Raw genomic sequence first — 18678 nt, 5'->3', positions numbered from 1 at the left:
ACACACACACCATGTTCTGAGCCGCAGAAAGAAAACAACACTATTTCTATCGTTTGGCAACCCAGAGGAAATTGCCTCCTCTTTTATCTTTTTAGAAGACTGGCAGCAGGAATATTCCCATGTTCCCCTCCTGTGATGGTGCTTCTCTCTTGGCTATGAGCTGAAGAGACGGGTCAGATCTGCATCCCGTACCCAGCGGGGGGCCTTGGCAACGCCACATGGCCCTGATGGACCACCAGTGTGTTTCCCACTATCGGCGAGCCAAAGATGACTGCTGGCTGACTGGAGTCTGGTGGCTTGGGGGCGGAAATCAGCTTGATTACCGTGTTGTGGTTCCATCAGTACTGATTGGCGATCGATCGGATAAATACCCGATACTGCTGAGTCACTTTGTCTGGGAATGAGTGCCAGTTTTAACCTTCGCCACTGAGGACAAAAGACAGATTTGAGTGGCGGTTTGTTTTGTACAGTGGGGAAGGGGCTTCATAAAGATGCCTGGATCTCCGAGAGTCTAAACGTTTATGGCGTTTGCTGTCCACCGGAACCTGAGAGAAGCTCTATCGGGGGAGCCGCCTCTCGTACCTTTGTGTTTGTCAGCCACATCGGGAGGTAAAACCTCTCACACCCCTCATTTAACCACGTCGCTGGCCGGATAAAAGGCCGAACCGGCCCCAAAGCACAAAAGACGCTGTGTGTGCTTTTTGCTTTTTTTCGACGTCGGAAGAGACAGGAAGAGAATTGTGTCTCCATAAGCTTACTTGTCAGTTGCTTAGCATGTGCAATAAGACAAGCAGCAAAGCCCGATGCGTTCTGGGCGGAGCAAATCAGATTAAGGATGTCATTGACGTGTCTGGTTGTTTTGCAGCCCTCGGGACACATGACACTGTGGATAATCTGCTCAAATAAATCACAATAATTAGAACCATGCAGACACACACGTCATTTTCTTTAAGCGTGCATGCAATATATATATATATATACAACATATATGCTCATCACCGCAGGGCGAGCTGACTCAGCAGCGGCAGCGGATTTGTTCTTTATTTTGATTACTCGTATACGCACACGGAACACGAGCTCTGGAATCTCTAATCCTCCTTTCAGTCCTCAGTTCTTTGAACTTGCTTCAAAAACAGTTGTTTCATTCGCAATGCAGGTGATGCTGCCCCCCCCCCCCCCCCCCCCTTTTGGTGGGTGGATATCTTGGCATCGCACGGAGCCGTAACACCTTCTTGCAGTCATAAAGCAGGTGGATCCGGTCCATAGAGCCCCGGCTGCAGGACGCTGTGTTTTCCTGTTGCGTAACAGCGTAATCGTCTCTAGAGGTGACGGGGAGGGTCACCTCAGAAGCAGAGACGGGCTTATTTCCAAGGAGGTTATTCACATCTGAGGAACCTGCCCTGGTTTGTGATGTAATAATATACATACGAGCTACATAGAAAAATAGAATGAAAAAATTGGATCCGCATTTAGTTCAATACGTACAGCAGCTCTTTTGGCATTAAAATGGTCTATTTATAATGTCATATGTATAAGTAGTATGTATATATGTATATTTATGGAGCAGCATTTGAGGTTCAGTCACAAGTGTTGATGAGGAAGGGGAACATCCACGTGCATAGCAAAGAAGTGGCTTGTGCTTGGTTGTCCCTCCGGTTTGTTGTTCGACACGATACCGACCCGTTAAACACTTTAAACCAAACGTGCCTGTCGTGCATGAGCCCCGAGCCTGGTGTCAGTCAGGCGGTTAAGTATTAAAGTCACTCAGGATTGCACTCTGAAGTCAAATCTGCACATCTGCTGTCGTCTCTTCTCCCCTTTGGCATCCGGCCCGGAGTCGTCGCTCCTCTTTAGAGCTGATTAGATCAATGCCCCCGCACACGTCTGCCCTGTCCTGCTATGCGTTCTGCGTCTATCTGTCCCGCTCAGCCCAGAGCGTACACGAGGCTATTAGAGCATCTTCTGCTTCCCGACACACGTGTTTAATCCATATGCCCAGCTGGTAGCACCGGGGCTGTGCACTCAAGCCTGAATGCATCTTCCCTAAACCCCATTCGCACTGTTTGCACAACTTGAGGCCCCGTCGCCGCGGTGACCTTTACACCAGCCAACCCTGCAAAAAGGGGAAATTAAAGTAGGTCCGTAGGGCCACGTACTTGATTGGCAGTTTGTCCCTACGTGCCTTCTATCTGGACGTGAGCTATTTGTATTATAAGGTGAAAAGAAGGGGCCCCACGCCGCACACTGCTGACAGAAGCACTTATTGAATCTCGCCAACGGTTCAGTGCTCAGTAAGGCGGAGGTATAGAAGCCGGAGGGGATGGAGGGAAGTGGCTGGTGCTGGCACTTTTTTGCCGTTGAAATGTCATCTTCGCCGCCGTCTTCCGGCTTTTTTTATCCTCTCCCCAGCCCTTGAAAAGAGGGACACCAGGATTACGTGACACAATGCGGGTCCGCTGGGCCTGTTTCACTCGCTGAGAGTTGACTATGGCGACCGCATTGATGAGCAGTCTCCGTTCCACCCACTTCCACTCCCACGCAGTCTTTAGAAGAGGCTCCCAACGCATTGTGGATGACGTGACATGATATAACACTCTCCCACTTCCATTCGCATCTCTTTGTTGAGGTGCCTTTGAATAATAGGAATGCACTCAGGGCTCAGCTAAGCCTGTCTGGAGACATTACCGACAAAAGGCTTCACCCGGAGATAAAACACAGATGCAAGGCGGGGGCCAGGTGAGCATTTGCTATCAGTACCCAGTAAATTAATTGGTTGTGTATCTATTGCAGCAGCTGGGAGCCCAGTGCAGCGAGAGAATGACACTCAGTATCAGAATCTTGGCCGTTTCTGTGGATTTTTAGAGGCGCACATCCTCTGAACGTTGGGAGCCTGGTGATTTATTAGCATTCGTTGCAGGGCCGAGGCCCTTTTCAGGTTACGGTACTTGTACTGTATCTGTACGGTCCATTTCGCGTGAAGAAAATAACTTTGGCAGAGACGTCCACTTGGACCCGAGGATGATTCAGAACCGGGTGGTCAAAGGTCACTGTGATGTTACAAAAACGTTTTTTATAAACGTAAATGTATAAGAAGGGCATTTGTTTCATCAGTGGGTTGATACCATTTCTTTTCACAGATTTGGTGCTAAATTATCACTCCAGAAATACCAGACCTGCTCTGAAATCTATCTGTGATTTGGCTCCAGGACCTTTTGTCATTTGAAGATTCACATTGGATGGTGTCTGTCTCTCAGAATCCATACAGGCGGTCTCATCATCAGACAATTGAGAACAAACGTTGCGATCCCTCCCTTTTGCCGCTTCTCTTGCCGTATCGATTCACCGAATTGCTCCAAAAAAAAGATAACGTACTAGCATACAAAGAATGTGTGTGATTGTGGTTGAAACGCATGCAAATCATGGTGCTGTCAGATGTTTGCGAGCTGCTCAGAGGCGTGGGGGGGAGCAGACAGTCTTTGAATCTATATTCTTTGATACAAACATGTGAGCAAACAGATTTCTAGGTAGAGGAAAATAGATTTGGTTTTAAATAGATGTATTTATATCGTTGTTATCTTCCATGATACAAAAAAAACGGAAGCGTCACGATTATCTTCCCTGAAGACATCTCTCCTTCTCTTTTCCAAATGTCCTCCTCTCTATTTTTATTGTTCCGTTGGACGCTCTCCAAAAAGAAAGCACAACGAACCGCGGAGCCCTTGTTGTAGGCAGACTCTGTGCTCCAGTGTGTGTGCAGCACCGATCGAAAGCTCTGTAGTTCCAAGGCTGCCGTCCCAGCGGCCTGTGACCGGCCTTTTGAAGAAGAGTCTTGCAGGGATGGATCACAAATCACACTCTGATTAGCTGTAGGTCACGCCTACCCGCCACTCGCCAAGTGGGTGTGTGAGACCTGTCATGTCAGCAGTGGGACAACGGTGAGCAGCCCAGGCTCTCAGCTCTGATGCTCTGCACGGCTTCATTAGCAGCCTGTGTGTGGAGCAAAGGGGGGGGGGGGCGGCGTTGATGCTGTCACTGGGACGCCATCATACTGGAGAAACCCACACAGTGGCAGCCAGTCAGAGAAGAGGCATTAATAATAATACTTGATGAATTGCACGTCTCCGATAATGGTCAGGTAAGTGGTAGAGAGGGATGCTAACCAGTTTGCATTGGTGTTGATGGAATTAACAGGTGGACTACTCTAGGAGAGCTGGACATGGGCGTAGAAGGTCCTCTACCCATCAGCAGGTCCAATATCTGCTGCCTTGTGCACAGAGGAACAGGCCCTCACCATCACCTGACCTAAACACCTCTGGACATGATGTTTCAGTCCATCAGACCAGACCCCCAGTTTGCTCCTCAGACTTCACAGGAGCAGGACAGGTCTGTGAGGACATCCCACAGACACCACCCGTTGTCTCATTAGGAGTATGCCGCGACGTTGTCAGTCAGGCATACAAGCACATGGGGGCCACACAAGATATTGAGCATTTTTAGTTGCAGAAAATGGAAATTCGGACTATCCTGCCACATTATTTTTTCACGTTGATTGTCAGGGTGTCTATAAACTGAAGCCCTCTGTGGGCCCAAACTTTTATTTCCATCAAAATACGTGGCCTCCTTTTGTTCCATTGAACTGCCCATAACAGTATAAACATCACAAATCATTTATTTCACATTGCGATTTGATGTGTCTTCCTTTTTGTAATGTTTGGGAGCAGCGCATGTCTCCCCTTTGAAACGAGCCCAAAGAAAGAGAAGAATCGGCATCTGGACTCTCATTGTCCGCTGGGATTGAAGTCCCCTTTTTTTCTCAGGAACATGAAAGCGGGACAATGATTTCTATTAACGGACTTTATCAGGCGCTTAGCCAAGAGATTAGCGCTGGTAATTCTCTCCCTCCTTTTGTTGGTGTCTTTTTTCCTTTTTCTTTTTTGTAATTCAGAGCTTCTGATTGAGAGGGACGGAGGGAAACGCAGGAGATTTTGGAGACGCAGGGGTTTGTTGGTGTGGAACGGCTCCTTTATTCAATGGCAACGGTCGCCAAAGGTGCGTCAGGATGTGTTGCCAAATGAAAACCAGCACCATGAACTGAACTGAACTCCATCCTCACTGTGGTTGGACTCCAGGGCCTCCGGTAGCTATTGACCGGGGCTTCAGCGGCCTGGAGCTTGTCGTCACCGACAGCCAATCGGGGGGGTTCAAGGAGGACGCCGCCATCCGGACCGATAAAGTGAAGCAAAGAGCGTAGACACAAACACAAATAGAGGAGTCACTGAGCAGTACGCCTCTTTCTTATTCATCCAACCTCCTTTCTCATTTTCCTTTTCCGCCACGTCCCTCGAGCACCAAACGCAGCGCCACCTTCATCCGCACAGACTACGAGTCCAAGTGAAGCTGGACCAGAGATTAAGGCCTAGAGGGAGAGGCAGATTTACCCTGCACATTCCCCTCGGGGGGGGGTTTCGAGCCACACGTAAGCCCGCGAACACGCTCGGAAATGCTTTCCACGTAATCTGGCGAGCCGCGATGAAATGTAATGACACGGGCTGTCACAGGAGGCCGGCGTTTCCTGCTGTGATTGAAATGGAGCCACGAAGCCGTGGGTAGAACAAAATCGTGGCTTGTTTCACTGCTTTCTGCTGCGTGCGCTGCCAGGCCTGCGCTGCTCTAAGCCAACAACACAAACTCCTCTCTGAGAAGAACCATTTAAGCGTTGAGTCCATTTCACCCCCCTCGAGACGTCCGCCTCTTCATAATTTGGATGATTTTACAGCAAAGCTATCTGCAACAAGCAGCTTATCCCCCCCCGGACAGATTGGCAGCGCACTGGGGTTCTACCTGTCTCTGGTCTCCAGCGGGCCGAGTCAGTGATGCGAGAACTTCCGAGAATGAAAGTACATTTGTCGCAAGGTGTCTATCTGTCGGGAGGAGGGAGGAATACCTGCCAGTAATTAGAAGAGAGATTAATGGACACAGTCTGTCTGACTAGGACAGTTTAGCTGTATAAGAACGCACGAGAGAAGCCCGACGAGTTATTCTGTTAAAAAGGTTTTGAAATGGTAATATAATCATTGTGATGTTTCCTCAAACTGTTGCACACATTTTCTTAACCACCATAGATTATGATCCGAATGAGATCATAATCACGATTATTTTATCGATATTAAGATCACGATTATTTATCACGATTAATTAATTAATCACTTTATTTTTCATTTCACTTTCACGTTAAAAGAAACAAGAGCACTGCCTCCACTTTCATTGTTGTCCCCTTCTGGATAATGTACACGTCTTCACAACACAGTGGAAAACACTAATAGTATTAACAGCTTTTACCTTTCGTACCTGAGCAGGTTGCTCCCTGTTCTGTTGTCTGTCCCTTCTAATAACACGAGTCCACCGCAGACAGAACTTTCTCAGCGGCAGCGGCTGAGGCCGCCGCGTGGCTCCTCCCACCTCGTTCTCCGCCTGGTGGTTGGCTGACTGTCGCGGAAGCGCTTGATTCGATATGTAGCGGAGCACGCAGTTTAACGGTCATTATCACTGACAATCACGCTCATTTAAAAGCCAAAATTCTTTCAAATTGGATTAGTGGTGCGGCCCTACTGCATCACCTCACCCACAAAGCTGTTGTCGTCGTTTCTTACGTAGTTCACATGGAGCAAATCAACCCAAGACATCTACACCAGCGGGCATTTTCCTCCTTTTTGGGACTGTGGGAGGAGCCTGGCGCACCCAATGGAAACCCGCATTGGCACCAATCCCGCCTACAGCCCCCCCCCACCTCCTCCTCCTCCTGTCACCACCCCTCCACGCCAAGCTCCATCTTGGGGGATGTTGTATTCGACACTCGCCCCGGCCGCCAGCTCGTATATCCTCCACCATTAACAACCGGACAGGTGGAGTTAGCTTGAGTGGCGTGTTTATTGTTGTGTTGACTGGACGCCGCTAATGAGGCCTCTGCGTCGCGCTGGGCGAGCGGGACCACCGCCAGCGTTGCAGTACGAGCACAAACAAGACCCTCTGTCACCGAGCATTTCCCCCCCGAGAGCACCCACCTCAGACACACACACACACACACGCACGCCGGACCCCTTCGGGCCCGTCACGGGCTGGGGAGTTGCAAATGTAAATTCCTCATGGCACGTTCGGCTGAGACGGATCCCAGGTCAGAGGTCGAGCAGAGCTACGTTGCAGCGTAGCTGGAGAAATGAAGAGGAGGAGTGTAGGATTACGCAAACAATCCATCTATTATAGATTTATTCACCTGTGAAGCCCTGACACGGGAGGAGCAGTGACGGTGTGCGCTCGTTTCACAAGCCTTCATGTCTGAGTGGATTGGCAAGAGCTTCTGTTATGTGAGCTGCTTGCAAGTGGGAAATAGTGCTTAAACAGGTCATCATTCACTCATTCACACACATACATGGACTTTCCATTTACAGTCAACACTTATATATGCACTTGAAACTGATTTTATACAAAAAATAAAAATACATATATATATATATATATATATATATACAAAGATTCAGATATAAATATACTGTATATATTAATATAGAGATAATAGAGAGAGCGAGATATTATATTTACAAGGTTTACTGAGGGAATAATCAAGAGTCATTTTATAAACGTCTATACGATCTGACTTTTTACAACTAGTAAAGTAGAGTAGTTGCTTGCTGAAAGCCATTAGATTAGATGCAGGAAACTTCAATTTTCAGAACCGCTACCTGTTGTCTGTTAGTGTTGTAGGGAAGTCTTTCATGAGCCCTCAGGTCTTAATGGGTCTTGTCATAAATAGATTGGTATTTATCATTTCTCATAATTACCAATGAAAGATGTGGTTTTAAGCCGGTCCGTCGCTTTTTCAATGGAGTCATCTTGATTCTCGCTCTTTTGGCTGGATGGATACGTGTCTCTTGGTCAGTGGAACTGTTAATTGTCAGCCTCATCAGCCCTAATGCCGATAAAGAAGGGGGGGGGGGGGTCTATTGACGTACTGTGGTAATGAGGCCACGGTAGACGAGGTGATACAAGCGTCTGCTAGTGACCTAATAGTGCTTCACCTGCGGCATTGATTTGTTTTTTGGATTTGCGTTTTTGAGGGATTTGATTTGATTCGGAGAGTTGTGGAGGAAATGTCAAAGCAGGAGCAGCATCGCCTCCATTTTACACCTGCAGACACTGAAATAAGGTAACAGAAAATAGACAGCAGGCTCCGGCATCCTGCACAGGAAGCCGTCCCTCCCACGCCAGCATCTGGAGCTGTCCAAGGTTCTGATCTCTGTGCAGCTAACAGGCCTGTTTGAAAACGATTATGGACTTGTATGAAGACTGTATGAAGCACTGTCTATAACATAGTATAGTATAGACATCTGTGTTATAGCTTGCTTGTAGCCATGTAGGAATATAATTATAAGCACTCATAAAAACTTACAGACTATAACACATAAAAAGCATTTTGTAATTACTTTCATAGAGACGGAGCATAATACTTCATTTATTATTATACTTCTCATATCGGTAATATATAATGGTAATATTGTAATGCATCATAATCACTCTCATAATTATTAGTACTATTACCATTTCTATTTGTATCCGTGTGAATTGTCACGATGTGCGTTTGTTTCCTGTTTTAGTGTCGTACCTGTGTTAGCTGTGTGATTGTTTGCTGTGTCCCCGGTGGTCTCCTCCTGCGTCCGGTCCCTCGCCCCGTCCCAGTGTATTTAATCCAGGTGTGTCTCTTGTCGGTTCATTTAGTGTCGTGTCGAATTGTTGGTTTTCCTGGTCTGCGTGTTGCCGGTATTTTGATTTAGTTAAATAGTCTTTATTTCGTACTTCCGTTAACCGTGAGATGGATTTGTAAAACTACTCGACCGTGTCGGTGCCTCCTTTGCCGGTTACCATCACTGACATCCACACTCATGTCGTGGATATTATCTACACAAGTGCGTCAGCACTTACCAACGGGAAGCACCTTTAACAAAATATACTTTTCTTCCAAGGAGTCCGTGGACGAGTGAGTCTTAGTTTGTGTGTGTGTTGCATTTCCCTCTTGTTTCCCATCAGAGACTATTACTCCAACTTTTCATTGACCGATTGAAGACATTTCATTAAGGCTGTCTCTGCATGGGCCTGCTTGATAAAATGCCCTCCTCGGCAGCCGGCCGCCCTGGTGTGTGTGGTTGTGTGTGCGCATCTCATTAGCCTTATTTGGGAGTAGTCGCATGTACTTTTTGTCCCGGTATTGTCCATGAAATGGATATTTCTTGCCCCTGCTTGCATGTGTTCATATATTATACACTCTGATGCGAGCCCGCTCTATAATGAGAAACTACGTCCCTTCAGGCTTTTGCTGTGTTTGAGTCACTAGACCCAGGACGTAATTAATGTCGGGCTTAATTGTCCGACGGGCATCTCCTCGGACCTCGGATCCCACCTTCACCGCAACCCTGACCCCTAATAAGCCCACAGGGACGACCCGGGCGCACTTCGGAACTGGGTTGCGTGAGCAGTATAATTGGTCTGCAAAACGGCCTGACGCGCCCACACTGAGCTCCCAGCTGCAGCGAGGGGAGACACCATCCAACCAACGAAGGGTTTCTTTTTAATGCCAGAAATACTCTTGTTCAAATCCAGAACGTGTAAAAGCGGAACAAAAAATAAATCCATTACCCAAAGGTGTAAACCTCGTGCGACGAACAATTCAATCAGAAAAAGCAACCAAAAAGAAATGTCCCAAACTGCCTGGGGTGCAGAAAGTTAGTAATTCCATAATAAAAGATGTAAAAATAACTAGTATGGATCTCCAATCCTATTCTCCCGTGCCACCGTTAGAGTGTCACACAGCTGCAGTCTACTGTAGAAGACTACAAGCGTCATCTCGTCGCTGTCACACACAAAGCTGTTGACAAATGAGCCCAACATTTTTTTCTTGCCATGAGAAATTTTAATTGCAGAGAACTCTTTGAGAAGAAAGTGTTAAGAAGACCAAACCGAACAGAGCCCCCCCACCGTACCCTCGTTTGCCCTTTTCACTCGCACATTACGCATCCTCTCTGTCCTACGTGTGGGAAAGGCCACACCATACATCCCTGTCTGCTCGTACAGCTCGCCAATAAGAAGCGAAAGTGGCTCCCCAGACGCCTAAGTGAAATTTAGGGGGGTATCAGAGCTGTAGTGGGAGGGGGGGCACATTATTGACAAGCAGTCACCAGTGAGTGATGTCCCACGTCGCTGTAGTTGCATTCAGGAATCTAACAAGGGCTATTAATTATGTGTGCGGTTACAACAAGGGGACCAGGGTTTAATGGATCAATCCGCGCGCACTCCATTTCCCATTGGGCGCATGGATTTCCTGTCATTGTCATGAAGACTTTTGCGTCAGCAGAGGTCCCCCTCTCCTGGACTTCCCTCCCCAATGAAACAACGGTCCTGATGCTGTCTCTAACAGAACCTCCATTATGTTTTATTGTTCTGTCGGCTCGTTTTTGCCTCCTAAAGACAGATAGTGACAGAGCACTTTCTTGCCTGGTTAGCTGTGTTAGCTGATTCTAACAAGAAATACACAGGCAGTTAGTGATCGTTGTATAGAAGTCCATGCGAAAATGACTTTTACATTACAGGTCATTTAGCTGACGCTTTTATCCAAAGGGACTTCCGTTACACGGCGAAAGCGTCGTGTTCAAAGGCTCCCCCAGCGCGTGGAAACGGGGACTGAAGCGGATATTTGGCCATTACAAAGTCGCTCTGGTCTGCCGCTGCTACGTTATGCACCGCTCGCCAGGATCGCTCCTCTCGCTCAAATCCTGCACTTCACTGCTCCGGTGCTCTCGTAAGCACCAGAGCCAAAGTTTGTCACGCTCCTTGACAAGGATTCTTGTGAGTGGCCAACTGCCACGCAAGTCCCATGCTGCCGCCGCTGCCGCCGCCGCCGCTGCCGCCGCCGCCGCCACCGCCACTGCCGCCGCTGCCGCTGCTTCTGCTTCCACATAACTGGCAGACAAAAGCGACCGGCTGCCACACTCTGCTGACGTGAATAAAATCAGCAAATGGGCTGATGGCGTGTAAAGACCCTGAAAGTCAAGTTGAAAGGCCTCGTGAAGCTACGGTAATTACTATTTCACTACTGTGTGGTGCAGGTCTGCACGTACAGCGTATGTTTTCTTTTGACGATATCAAAGCATTGACAGGTCATAGAAAACTCCCACGTCCAGCAGGGTCACCAAGCAGAGCTCTTCTTTCCTTTTTCATGACTCAGTGCTGTGTGACTAAGGTAACTTATGTCTGCAGCACACTCACCACTCTATCCACAGTGGGCGCATTCGTCATCTTTCCGGATGGTCATTTCTAAAGTGGTTGCAAACGTTACTGTGGTTGCAGTGACCATATAAACCACTTAAAGATCCGTTTGTCTTGCAAGATTTGAGTTCGGATAAATATTAGGTAAGCCTCAAGATCTTTATATGCAATGCAAGGCCATGGATGTTCACTTGCTGTACCTGCCCAAGGTTGATGTTGAGCCAAGTTTGTACTTTTATCTGGTGGATTTAAAAGCAACATGTTGTCCATCTCTCTATCGTGTCCGTCGCAAATTTGTGCATATTTGCACATTTGCATATCAGAAAAAAAATCTCGGCAGAACACAATCCCAGTGACTCATCTCTGTTCAATGCCGTGTTCCTAACTGGGGAAGGAGATGTGGCTTTGGGCTGCAGCAGATATTGCAGCGGGAGTGCACGGCGATAAGCCGATGCCTCCCACCCTTGTACAAGGGAACGGAATTCTTGGTCCCGGTGGCCAAGTCTTACACAAGAGGAGAGACTGGCCGCGATGCCTATCACGCCCACAGTGCTGCCGTTCTCCCACTGCTGTCCTTCCCGCCTCACACCGCGAGCTGATTATAGCCCGATTAACTTCTTATTGCTTCCTCAATTCACCGGGAGTTTTTTCTCTGAGAACCACCACAAATCGGTTTTGCCGCGTGAGCTTCGGTTCGCTCCGCCCGGCACCGGCGTGCCGCAGTACAATCGCGCCGGAAAGGCATGCTGCTGTTAGACGGATGGCACGGGCCTGTTTTCAGCCTAGAATCTTCAAAATGAAACAACACACACTGCCGTTGGAAATTCAGCTGACGTACACGTGTTTTTCATCTCTCCTTCCTCAATTATCATTTGAACAGGCGCTGGGTGGATAATTATTTACGTTTGAGTCACTTTCACATTCATACTGTTAAAGCGCTCTGTCGATGCCCCCACAGTGTTCCATGTTTTAGGTTGATGTTTTTTGGGGCCCTCTGAAGTCAAATAATCAGTTTGACAACCTGTGATCCAATTACAACGGTGCTCACCTTCTCTTCCCCTCGTGACACTTGAAGATTGGCTTTGCATCAACAACACATCTGTTAATATTCCAACCTGTCTTTTTTTTCTCTTCTTTTCACTTGATGTATTGCTACTTCTACTTTTACCCATTTCCACAAATCCAGCTCTTTGTTGTCGGTGACGCCACCCGTTAGAACCGCAGTGCAGTTCCTTAATAAAGGTGGAATGCTGATAGCAAGTGTGCACTTTCCGCAGGATTGATGAAGAGCTCCAATCCTGAATTTCCAAATGACTGTAAATGCTACTGAACATGTTCTTCCCAGTGTTCTGATTGAAGTTTTTGCCTTTACTTTAGTATATATTACAGCATGAATAGGAACGTGTTCTAAAGCAAACCGTTCAGACATTCTTCTTGTTCATGTCCCAATTCTACTATTAGCTGCAAAAGAAGAAATACCTTTATCTCACAAAAAACACGGTGGAATGATGATAATGATGATACACAATGGAAAAGGTCCGCTGAGAGATGCATGTGCATTTTAGAATAAATCCTAAACAATAAGAAAAAACATTGCGGTTAAATCTGCAGGTCCACCACCGGCTATCAGAAGCCTACATCTGTCGAGCCTGGCTAATTGCATTTCTCCCACTGTGAGTCTGGCACGCTGTTATGTGAAAGAAGGGCAAAAAAAAACCCTGGCCGTCACTGTGGGCGACCTCTGGGTGGGCGCACCCCGCCGTATCTCCCCGCTGCAGATGCTCGCCCTTCAGAACTCTCTCTCTGTTTGTGTTTCAGTGCCGTCGTTCTGGGGCCTGGTGAACTCGGCCTGGAACCTGTGCTCGGTGGGGAAGAGGCAGTCCCCAGTTAACATCGAGACCAGCCACATGATCTTTGACCCATTCCTCCAACCAATAAAGCTGAACACGGGCGGACGCAAGGTAAGGGCAGCGCCAGCGTGCGCGCGTTACTCTCCGTCAGCTCAGCGGACGCCGCGGGCTTTGCTCCCCCTTCTTCTCCCGTTAAACGCTTCACTGTACCAGTGGGGGTGATAGGGCAGCCTGGCCCTGATCGATGCTCCTGGCCCCTGCTTGGTTTGGCACAGAATGTGAGCCCATTTGTCCAAATGAACGCTCAGCTGGAGATAAAAACACAAAACAAGTTCACCTATTCAGAGATCCACAGTGGTTTTGTTCTGGTTCAAGAAGAAAAGCCTCAACTTCATCCGAGAGGCTTTGCAGATGAAAGCCAGCAGCCTAACAGCGGATTAGTCGTGCATATTGTTTGTTATTCTCTCCTGTAGAGTGGAGCACCAAGGACAGCATGCATCCATTCAGTCCGCTGCCATACCATAGCAGCTAATTGCATAGCCTTCACAGAAGGGCGACGTTGCATTGTTGAGATTAATGTCATGATATGTTTATGTTTACAGGCCGGCACTTACGGTACATGGTTTATCTTTAGGCAGTTGGACAGCTTATGGGATGCATTGGCGTTCCCCACCTATGGTACATGCTAGACAGATGGTTCATGGACCAACAGTCAACAGTCCTCTTACCCTGAGACCTTTTCTCATTGATATCAATTCTATTTGAGAATAAAATGAGGTTTAATAATTCCTCTTTTTGCGGGTGCCGCTCTGCCGCAGCGACCGCAATGCGATCCAACGCGCTGCATCATTCGCATTGAGGCACTTTTCTTTGCCACTAGGATGAAACCGAGTTGAGAGAGGAGTAAAGAAGAGGCATGTGTTATTTATGCTGCTCGCCACCTTGGGACCGTCCTCGGTACAACTAGTTATCGTTTGCTCATCCAGAGCGGCTCGATGTCGACCTTCTTCTTAAGAGGTGACTCATCTGAGTCCTGTACTGGGTTCTGTGGTGGGGAGGGACTTTGATCACGTGCTACATCCTGTCTTTGTCAGGACATTGTCTTTCTCCGCCTCTATTTCCTGTCCATATTTTTAATATACTCCTCCTGGAAATTATAACCCAAAGTCTTCCAAACACGTTTTTGGTGTTAATAGTGGGCAGATACCAACCACGGTGGATTGGACCGCTAGGAGTCCGCTAAGGACCTACAGACATTGTGATCGTCCAACCGGCTACGCCTTGAGTCGGCTCATACGGCAGAAGGAGTCAGTGATGGATGGTTATTGACAGATGGTTCATCCAATCACCTGCCAAGCATTTTAAATTTAGGAAGATGAGAGGGATGGTATTGGATCGGTTTCTTGTCCGAATATAAGACAAGAACCCGGTCCAGCAACCTGAGGGAGGCATGCCGCTATTGGCACACTAGCAACAAGTGTGCTGGACATTAATTGTAAAGTGTTGAAGTGCCCTCCGATCCGCATGCTAAGTGACCTCTTGTCACAGACATGGTTAGTTGTGAGATCTTTTTTTTTACGGTACTTGATATATTGTTTTTGCCCAGCCCGTCCTATTCTTCATCACGTCATTTACTGCTGACGAACAGCATTGGTACGCGCTATGTGGGAATAATAATTTCAACTGTCATCCCTTCATAATAACCTCCTTGTGTAGAGCTGTACAACTAACGTTACGTAGTGTCACAATTAGAACATGAAGATGATAAACGTATGGCTGACATGGTGACAAAGAAATAGGAAAATCGCAGTGTGTTTCTGCTTTGCTATGAATTCATTATTATTCACACAGCCAGCAGCGCGCTGTTGGGCAAATCGGTTTCAGGCATCTTCACAAATAACCACTACATTTCTCTCACTGGTCCCTTAACCGTTGCACCGACTCCAGCGGGCATTGACAACACACATTAACACCCACACAACCAAGTCCAACTTACTGGTTTATCTCTGGGAAAAAGCCATTTTCTTTGGACTCCTCCTTCCTTCTCTTTCTCTACCCCCCCCCCCCCCCCCCCCCCTCTCTCTCTGCAGTGGCCTAAATGTAATCTGTTGTGTCTCCATCTCTCTGAGCACCTGAGCTGTCAGCCGGTGAACACGAAGCTGGCTTCACCTTGTCAGTGCTGATTCATGCCGCTCTGTCTCTGGCTGTTTGGCAGCCAGTCAGCCTCGGCCAAACACGCCACCGAGACCGGTAAAGAGCTCCCGCCCCGGCTCGCGTCGGCTCAGCTCGCCGCCTCGACACGGAGAGAGCTTAAGCCCACTTTCTGCCCAGGAGAAAAGCAAAGAGAAGAAGGATTACCCCCCCCCCCCCCCCCCCCCCATTTATACCAAACACACACACACACACACACACACAATGAGCTCCTCTTTTAATAGATTTGTGTGGCGTCTTGTATGGTGGCTAATGAATAGTCGTAGGAAATGTAATTGACCTCCAAAGAGAAATTTTAATTAATCCAAGGGAAGCATGCAAGGCTACGCGCAATTAATTGACGGAACCACAGTTGTGAAAAAGGCACCATTTATTTAATATTTACCCTGGAAATACCTTGATTTCAATACATTTAATCACTTTGCCTGGGAGGAGCAGACGGGGGGGAGTATTATTGTTTCTTTCCCATTTATTAATAGTGCTTATCAAACGGGACAAAAATGTATTTTGTCCTTTTATATTTTTTACTTAACAAGCCGGGAATCCATTAGCACTAGAACCTGTGGCGTTCCTCACATCTGGAGATGCGGTTGCTTTTGAAGTCCGGCGTCAGTGCAGATAAGCCTTGTGACCAGGTGGTGTATTCCGTAAAGAGGTATTTAGTCCTCATGTCTCGTTGAATGGAATACAGAGTTCAGCAGAAAGTCACACCTCGAAGCTTTTTAATCATGTTTTGGTTACCGAACAAGCTCCAAGATGCGGTGACCGTCCGTGACCTTCTGCAGGGCTTTACTACTCCAGCTTGTGTGTGGCTTCTCCTTATACCTCCACTTCCCTGTGTACCTGATCAAACTGATGAGGACATCTGATAAGCTACAGCGTCTGTGAGTGTGTTGAAGCATGTGTGTGTGTGTGGGTGTGTGTGTGTGTGAGCCATTGGCAGCCCTGAATCTGCCTAATTACAACGAGTGCTGGGTACCACAACAAACAGCCAGCTCTTGGATGGCAGCTGTACTCTCACTCCAGATGAAATAAGCATATCCTCAGCTTCGCCCAGCTGGCCGGCCAGCCAACCAATCAGATATCACTCAAGCAGCCAGAGAGTCGACCAGTCGCTGAATCTCTCCCTGCGCGTGGCATCAATGCTGTGTGTTTAGTAGCAGGTGTGTGCTATCACTCCCACTGTGAATCCGCTGCAGGTCCTGCTGCTTTGCGTTGGGTGTCGTCCAGGTGGGCTCACTGCAGGAGTTTGCAGGTAGCTGAAGGGATCCATGCATGTGCTCCTGGCCCAATAGATAATGTCCCTTTGGCTTTAGCTCACTGAAGCAGACGCGCTGGAACTGTCTGGTGGGGGTTTCACAACTAATGATTTTTTCTTGTCACAAGTGGTGCACGAACAGTTAAATCAGTTTAATCCCATTTGAAGAAGTTAAAGGCAAAGGCCTGTAACTAGGGCTGCAACGACGAATCGATAGAATCGATTGAAATCGATTATTAAAAGCGTTGGCAACGAATTTCATTATCGATTCGTTGTGTCGCGCGATTATTACGTCAATGAGTTGCGGAGATGCGCGCGGAGCAAAAATAAAAATAAAGGCGCCGAGCCGACGTAGAGGAAAGAGCAGCCGGCAGTTGTTGTGAGTCACATGACGCAGGGAGAGACGTCTGTTCGACTAGTCGTCCAAGGCGTGCGAGCGTGGGGGGTCCCGGTCCACGTTGTCCCGTTGGGACGTGAGGGATGTAACAAGCCTCCTGTTTACTCGTCATCCAGCTGATCAAGCTAGCGTTAGCTCGCTAATAACATACTAGCTTGTACTTTTTAATGCTGTCATATATGGTAGTCCAGTGCGCTTGCGCATATACTGTGGGTTATACGGTAGTTGATGTTATGCCTGTAAAGGGAGACACATGATCCAATAAATCAACTAAGAAGCCTCTAATGCATTTATTTACAAATGCCATTTTAAATTCAGCTCATAGCACTTGGTCGTTTTTTAGCTGTATGCATTTACTTAACTTGCACTACAATGATGGTAATAATTTAATGAATATGCTTCAAGTGAACATGAGGGTGTGTTTGTGAGTGTAGTATAGAGAACTAGTTCTGACGAATTTGAGGTTCGGTTTTAGAATAAAGGGTTGGAAATCAAAGCTTTTTAATGCCGTTTTAAAAAAAATCCGATTCATCGATTAATCAAAGAAATAATCGACCGATTAATCGATTATCAACATAATCGTTAGTTGCAGCCCTACCTGTAACAATAGATTATTATTAGGGATTATTATTAGTGGGGGGGGGGGTGGCAAACGGACAACTCAAAGCACTGCTATGCTAAGCTAGCTGCTATGCTAAGCAGCTAGCTTAACAAGCTAGCTAAGCAGCTAGCTTAGCATAGCATGCTAGGATACTTCCATCTCAACATCTAACTCTGCGCGGCACACAGTCTGCAGAGGACCACCACTGAGTCCCTAAGAGACCACGGTTTGAAAAGGTTCTGGCTAAATGTGGGGAGACCGTCGGCACACAGCCGTTTAAGGATGGACAGGATGCAGGAAACAGTCGCTAGTTCAACATGTTCAACCAGGTAGAATTCTGCCTCCAAGATGATCACAGGGGTATAGTTTTGTGTTTAAAATAACATTAACAATTAAACAACAGTGTCTAAAATACACACTTTTTGAAGTGATTACTCATTACTTTTAGGATCTTTAAGGACTTGACGGTTAACTTTGGCAGCTCCGTGTTAACGGCCACTTTGACCGCTAGGAACCTCGGTGTGACACTCGACAGTCAACTCTCCCTGACTCCCAACATCACTGCGACAACACGATCCTGTAGATACACGCTTTACAACATCAGGAGATTCACTGGTACCGGTGGCTCATCCAGTTCTAAACACTGGAGCTCACGTACCATGCTGTGAATGGATGGGGTTCAGCTTACATCCAGGACCTGGTCCAACCCGACATCCCGACCCGCACTCTCCGCTCTGCATGTGATAAACTGCTTGTTCCTCCTCACTGAGAGCAAAACACTCGACTAGATCTCCACTCTTTGCTGTCCTGCTCCTAAATGGTGGAAGGAGGTCTCTGAAGACATCAGGACCACAGAGAGCCTTCACATCTTCAGACTAAAGACACACCTCTTCAGACTCTACCTCCACTAAAAAACAAATTGTAGCACTTAAATTGTACTTGTAACGCCACTTATCTATAGCAAGTTGTAAATTGGCGTAGTTGATCAAATTGCTCTTCTGAGTTTGCTTCCTTATGGTTGAATGCACTTATTGTAAGTCGCTTTGGATAA

At 47.4% G+C, this 18678-nt stretch overlaps 1 protein-coding gene across 3 annotated transcripts in view; it reads left to right on the top strand.

Moving 5' to 3' along the window:
• ca10a (carbonic anhydrase Xa) overlaps positions 1-18678 on the top strand; it is a 152206-nt gene that overhangs the window by 42908 nt on the left and 90620 nt on the right. For all 3 annotated transcript variants that reach the window (XM_040176987.2, XM_040176988.2, XM_040176986.2), the window contains one exon: positions 13129-13271. In XM_040176987.2, the coding sequence (XP_040032921.1) occupies positions 13129-13271 (143 nt within the window). The remainder of the gene's footprint in view (positions 1-13128; positions 13272-18678) is intronic.

The sequence above is a fragment of the Gasterosteus aculeatus genome, chromosome 5 (assembly GCF_964276395.1).
Source record: "Gasterosteus aculeatus chromosome 5, fGasAcu3.hap1.1, whole genome shotgun sequence".
NCBI lineage: Eukaryota > Metazoa > Chordata > Actinopteri > Perciformes > Gasterosteidae > Gasterosteus > Gasterosteus aculeatus.
This window is presented reverse-complemented; position numbering and strand designations above follow the sequence as displayed.